At 36.1% G+C, this 7,058-nt stretch overlaps 1 protein-coding gene across 1 annotated transcript in view; it reads right to left on the minus strand.

The window, feature by feature from the left end:
• LOC107568134 (cilia- and flagella-associated protein 58) overlaps positions 1–7,058 on the minus strand; it is a gene marked incomplete at its 5' end in the record, with an annotated part of 101,035 nt that overhangs the window by 80,398 nt on the left and 13,579 nt on the right. Inside the window, 2 exons of the mRNA XM_016253990.1 lie at positions 807–953; positions 2,112–2,273. Of these exons, the coding sequence (XP_016109476.1) occupies positions 807–953; positions 2,112–2,273 (309 nt within the window). The remainder of the gene's footprint in view (positions 1–806; positions 954–2,111; positions 2,274–7,058) is intronic.

Consider the following 7,058-nt stretch of genomic DNA (forward strand, 5'->3'; position numbering starts at 1 on the left):
ACACACTGGCCCAGCTAACCAATCACAACACACACTGGCCCAGCTAACCAATCACAGCATATTTCGTATTTCAGAAGGCGGGCCTTCATTTGATACAGGAACTATTCAAGCCGTCCATGCCAGACTGGGGACAGAGGTGTTGTAATAATGTAAAATATGTGAAAAATAATGTTTTTTTCGAACAACCTAGTATCAGAGCCTCTTCTAGTACACCCCCAAAACCAAATCAAGACGTTGTAAAAGAGCATAATAGGACCCCTTTATATTAAATTAAATTTAAAATTATGTAAACCAAATATCACTCCATAATAGTACAATAATTACTGAAAATACTCAGTATAAACTCAGATCATTTTTAAATAGTTTGAATGCTGCACAATTTAATGAAGTAAAAAAAAAATGCATTCAACTCTGCAACTGAGTGAATAATACTGTAAGTATGAACAAATTGTGAACTGCAAATATGGTATTATTATTTTTGTGAAAATGTTATACTTTCATGTCATTTAATAATATTAATTAATTTTATAATTTTATTATGAATATTTATTAATATATCATAACTGGTGTTGGAATGACATAAAACATTTTTGCATGGTTTCTATTTCTGCACATTGCACTGTGAAGCCCCTCTGTGCAATCTCATTGGTTTAAAATACAAAGTTGTGCATCCCTACATGCTTCATTGAAAGCGTGTCCCATCATGCCTAGTAAGGATACTGACTAGGCATAGTGATGTTAGATTTGAAAGTATACAGAACTAAGATGGCGAGAGACATGTGGCAGTAAAGGATGAAATGGGTTACCTTGAGATTTTCCCTTTCTCTCTCTACACGCTGAAACTCCTGGCGCTCCTTGTCTAGAGCCACCTCTTTTGTGGTGATTTCATCTTTTAGCTGTTCGAACATGTGGTTCACGATCTTCACCTTGCGTTTCATCTCAGCATTCTGATCCTTGAAGTGAACACAGGGAGGTGTGTGAGAAATTGGCCAAACTTATACACAAAGACAGCTGGGCAGACAGGTAGACAACCGCCCTAGCAGATTCACACTCAAAACACACACTTATTCTTCAGTGCAGCAAAAAAAAAGTGACACAGCAGGAATGGGTCATCAGCAAAAAACTGACAACAAAGGACAGTCTTTTATAGACCTATAGAAAAATAAGTCTTACACTTGAGTTTCTTACTGCAGCTTTCAAGGCTTCCTTTCTTGTGTTGACATATTTTCTATTGATACAGAAACTTTTGGGCTTTTCCTTTTTTTAATATATAAATAGGCAATAGACTTTGTTCATATCACAGTAGCGTTTGTAATGCCGTTCGCTCGCCATAGACTTTCTCATTGTTTTATATATATATGAGTGCTTGTGCGGACAGACAACAGTAAATAGACAGACACATACACAGAGCGCTACTGAAGAGCAGAAGCTGGTTTGCGCCCGGCCGGATGTGCTTTTATGCTTTCTGGTGCTTACGTCACCCTGCTCGTGACGTCTCGCTGCTCCATTGGACGGATTTGACACGTGCTTCAGAACGCGGTCACGCAAGGGCGTTCCCAAAGCGACTCGACGCAGCTCGAGTTCCTGAAGGGGAACAGCATTTTCATTTCATGGTGAACTTCTTCTTTAGTTAATTTGCTTAGCAATAGTAACAGAAGTGGCAGTAGACATTCAAACCATGACAGTATCGGACCTGAAAGAGAAAAGTGACTATAGAAAATGACAGTTCACACTAATTCTCCACTATCGAGCTCCTCACAACAATGCTGAGAATGCAACTTGTGTTGCATTTTGAATTGCATTCAGACACATTTCGCAATGCATCAATGCGTGAAAATGTGTTTTGTGTAGCTAGAAGCTACATTCATGTACTTTCATAGTTTCAGGCCACACAGCAGGGAGGTTACCTGCTATTTCCGACTTCGTGCAAATGGGGCAATTTCCTGGACAAAGATTAATGTTCACACCACCCTACACAAGCTTCAGTAGGGCGAATTTCCCAAAGAAGTCATCCCATGGATCCACTGGCCTCTACGTCTGCTCTCATGCTCATGGGGAGCAAATCTGTAAGATTAAGGTCTACACACACCCACACACATATACACACTTACCTTGGCCTCAATCAGGTTCTTGCTGAAGAGGTTCCTCTCTGTCCTGACATCCTCATAGAGGTTCTGCTGCTGCTTCAGCTTTGTTTCAGCTTCTGCGATTCTCTTCTTATACTCAAATATATGCATCTCCTTCAGTTTAATGTCCTCAATATTCTCAAGAACCTGAAAAGACCGACAGAGACAGTGGGGTTAAATCTGGAAAACTACAACGAGTCTTTAGCTCTGTTTGAAACCTGTCTGTTGTCTACATAGCAGCTACTTTCTAAGCATCCTACCTTATGATTGACAGTACAACGGTAAATCACACGCACACATATTTAGCTATATCACACGGTTAAAACAGACTTGGATAACACTTACAGTTTATTCAAAAAGATCTGTTCAGATTGTAGTCTTAAAACCAGGAAGAAGATTTGCATTTCCAAACACAGAACTGTTTTAAAATGTATGTTTAAGTCACGACTGTGTATGATTTATGTTGTAGAACAAAACATGACAGTCACTTTATATGTTAAACACAAACCTTATTTTACTCATAAATCAAAAAACACTATTCTAAAAAGCCATAAAAAAATTCCCCAGGGTTCCCATTGCGAATTAGCATTACAAATTAACAACACGACTAAATAACTCTATAGAGTATAATGTTAACATGTTGCCAAGCTAACACTCTAATCAGCACAAAATCAAGTACTGAGTAAAACCGATACATTTGATTTAAATAGAACATTATAGATGACATGAGTAATATATAGAGTAAGATATAGATAGAGTAATATATAAATAATTAAAATAATTAATCAAAATAATAATTAAAATAATTATATTTAAATATTCTAACTTAAGGAAAATGCATGCTTAAAAAACATTTCAATCAATTTTATATATTTATTTTTTCCTCAATACCTGTTGTTTTTAGTGAAGAACACAGTTCTTCTGGAATAATAAAATTAATTAAACTCAACACTCCCAGTTTCTATTAATAATACATTATAGTTAATGTATAGTTAATGTTATATAGGAGGCTTTCAAATATTGTGTTGGACACTGGGGGCCTTCAATTCAAAAAGGTTGAGAATGTTTTGAAAGAAAGGTAGGCCACTGTAATGTATGATTGCTTTATCTGTGAAAGATAAAAGTGATGCTCCCATTGATTTTGGTCAAAACAGGGTATAATGTGTGGCAACATCATTTTGTTGCCTGCTGCTTCGTACAGCCTTTCTGCCAAAATTTTGGAAAAGTGTTTATGTTATTCATCGAGAGGTTATGCAACCTTGCACTGATGCAAATACAGACCGAGAATTGCCTTTACCTTCCTCCTCACATGTCATGTTTTGATTTGCTTTCTTTAACTCAGATATATTCACATCAGGAGAAGTTTAGACAACCAAACAACTTGCCTTTATTGAATTTCACTGCAGTCTGAATAGTTGCAAATTCATGTTAACCTTTTCACTTGTTCATTTAGCAAAGCGCAAAAATACACAGTTTCAGTGCGGTTTGATTGAAATAACACTAAAAATATATATGTACTTTGTCCTGAGCACAGGCTTCAAAAATGCAAGGGAATTTAAAGGGACGTTAAATTGATAGCGGAATGTGTCCAAGGCAATGCCCTTCAAACTCTCATATGCTACTGTATATTGCGGGTTAAATAGCTCCTGTAGTGATATTTTGACAACTGCTTTCAGACATACACGCCAAACACATTGTGTCTGTAGAGTGTCTTATAAAAAAGGTGCATGTGTCAGATGAGCCCACTGGTTGTAAATACTCAGCCCTTCTGAAAGTAGTGTGTATATAATCAACCAAAGCATGAGAAAATAACGCCAGTCACTTCCCGTAAATTCAGCAACTCACAATTCATAGTCAGCTCCGGGGCCTTATAAATCAAACTTGCGAACACCGTAGAGTTTCTCCATCATCTCCACTATAAATCTAGCTAAATTCACTGATCTGAACCTGGCAAAAGTCATACTTTTTTATCCCCTTAAATGTCATCCTATAGGACAATACATTGGTTTTGTCCACTGGGTGATTATGTGGAGCACCGCAGTGCGCAGAGTCATCAATCATGTCAGATGTCAAACAATCTAACCTAGAAAAAGTCAAAAGAGAAATAGCGTTACAGTACCATATCTTTACATTACATCTATATCTAGTATATGAAAACACATGTTCTCTTCTAAAGGAAAAATTATTTATATATCAAGATTTTGTGCTCAAAAGTCTCACTTTATCACACAGCTTCACGTTTACTGCTCATATAATGTTTACAAATGATGTTTCACGTACAGATATACAGGAGAACATGCACGCTCTCATTATTTTAAAGGTTCACCTATAAAATGCTAAGAAATTTTTATCAGTCTTATTATTCAGGACTAAAAGATGATCAGCCTTAATGGTTTTCTATAAATAACATGCCATTAATGATGGTGGAACATTGGTGAAATATAATGAGACAGTCTGGGGACGATATGAGCTGGCCTTATAAAAAATTACAGACTGAAGATCTACAGATTTGCATTTAAAATGATATTTGTAAAGACAGCTGTTTTCTAAACAACTACACTCTTAAAAATAAAGGTGCTTCACGATGCCATAGAATAACCTTTTTGTCTAAATGGTTCCATAAAGAACCTTTAACATCTGAAGAACCTTTCTGTTTCACAAAAGGTTCTTTGTGGCAAAAGGTAAAAAAGGTAAAGAAAAGGTAAAAAGGTAAGAAAGAGATGGTTCTTTGTGGAACCAAAAATGGTTCTTCTATGGCATCGCTTGAAGAACCTTTTGAAGCACCTTTATACTGTATGTAATGCAATGCTAGTGTGTGAAGGGGGCAACAGATAATACTGCAAATAAATGTTTAATATCACTCTGTTTTTATGAAATGTCTCTAAAACTTCTGTGCCAAGAATTGAGAGCAAAGACGGCATTCTTGCACACTTCCTGCACCAGCTGAATGGGAATGCTAACGAATAGCTTACAGACTTATAGACCTACTTGTCTGAACCGTGTTTCTTATTTTAAATCAGAAGAATTTTTATTCTCTGCAAAGTACTAGCAAGCTACAGTTGTGGAGTCAGATCTCAGGAGGCAATCTCAAAACCATTAGCTAAGAGCTTTTTCAACACGCGGCCTTACTAATGCTTACGGCTGAGCATTTTTTACCTGGAATTAGATTATTAACTTTTTAAAAAATCTCACTGAAAGAAAGCAAATGCTAGCAATGCTGAATACATGAAAGCGATGTTGTGTCTCAAATAGCCTCTGGTTCCTAGGAAACTGTGATAGATGTTCCAAAATAAACACCTTCTGCAGCGCAACCTTCATGTAGCTGAAAACTGAAAACTGAAAGCGACTGCTTGCACTGTTTGGTGTGTAAGACAGTATAATGAGTGCTGTGAGTAAAGGCAGAATCTATAGATATATATATATATAGTAAAATTCTGATCATTTTATTGCAAGAAACACTGTTAAATTTTGTAAAATCCTGGCAATATTTTACAGTGCAGATCTTTAGGATGATCCAGCTAGTTTACATAGAAACAGGAACACTATTATATGGAATATATAATGTTTGGTCTTATCTGTTCAAGACAGAAAGAGAGTTAGAGGATGTGCCTGGAGCTGAATGTAAACCTGAATCCTCCTGTTCATGCTGCAGTGCACTTTCTCAACATAAAACCTGAGAAAACAAATGTCAGGGCAAATGCCAGGATGCTAAGGGGTGTGTAAACACCAAAAAATAATACAGATTTTTCATGGACTACTGTTCAAGACGGATATTTTTAGTACAAATGTATTTAATGACCATCACATCATAGTCTGTAATTATAATTAACGCCAGCGCTTTCTGATTTGAAGAAGAAAAAACAGTCAACAGATGGTTTTAATCACCAGAACATTTAATTTAAAAGAATAACTTGAGAGCAGCAGAAACTTTCTAGCAGCAAATTAAAGTCTTACTAAGTGACTCTATCAGGCCAATCAGTCATCTTAAAAATATTTGCAATTATTTTGCATCTAATGCATTTCCACAAGTACGTTATTTAAATGAATGACACATTAACTGAGAATAGCAGGTGACACATTAACCAAACTGTAATTTTCTCATGTTATAAGGTCTCTTATAAAAGGTCATGGTGAGATAATGAAGCAAACTGCAGAGCTCATTTACAGGAATAGTTCACCCCAAAACAATAATCCTGTCATCATTTACTCACCCATATGTCATTTTAAACCTGTATGACTTACTTTCAACCATGAAACACAAAAAAAGTTAGCACAGTAAATGATAACAGAATTTTTTTGGGTGGCTGGCCCTTTAAGAAATGTAAATTATCGATATAAAGTTGAAATACCATCATGTAATTAAAACAGGTTAAACATCAGACTCAATCAGACCGTTCTCTAATTATGTTGTTCACGGCACGCTTGACTTAACTTAATAGTTGCCCATTATACCTAAACAAGTTTGCCAGAAGTGCCTAAACGTTACTGGCTTGAAGTGTGTATAGACCGGCACACACACATTGCACTGTTGCGATAGCAACAGTTTTATAAAGTCATCAGTAAGATGACTCACACAAGCATGCTAAAGTACTACAGAGTGAAGAAATGCCTTCAGGGATTACAAGACAAAAACCAAGAGACTCACGACTCTCAACAACTCTTAGAAAGTAAAACATCGTAAGAGAAAGAAATGTGAGGGGATTTGAATTTTTTTCACTCTTAGGCCTAAAACATACTTTATGCAAGTATGAATGTAAATACATCAAACTACACAAGCTATATTTAATTTATCATGTTTTGAAATGGGTTCAAATTCAATACACATCTCAGTGCAATTATGTGTTGCATTCTCAGTACTGCCACAAGGGGCGCTATAGCTTACACTCAATGTTCAGATAGATAGATAGATAGATAGATAGATAGATAGATAGA

This window comes from Sinocyclocheilus grahami, unplaced genomic scaffold (genome assembly GCF_001515645.1).
Source record: "Sinocyclocheilus grahami isolate Dianchi unplaced genomic scaffold, SAMN03320097.WGS_v1.1 scaffold1219.1, whole genome shotgun sequence".
Taxonomy (NCBI): domain Eukaryota; kingdom Metazoa; phylum Chordata; class Actinopteri; order Cypriniformes; family Cyprinidae; genus Sinocyclocheilus; species Sinocyclocheilus grahami.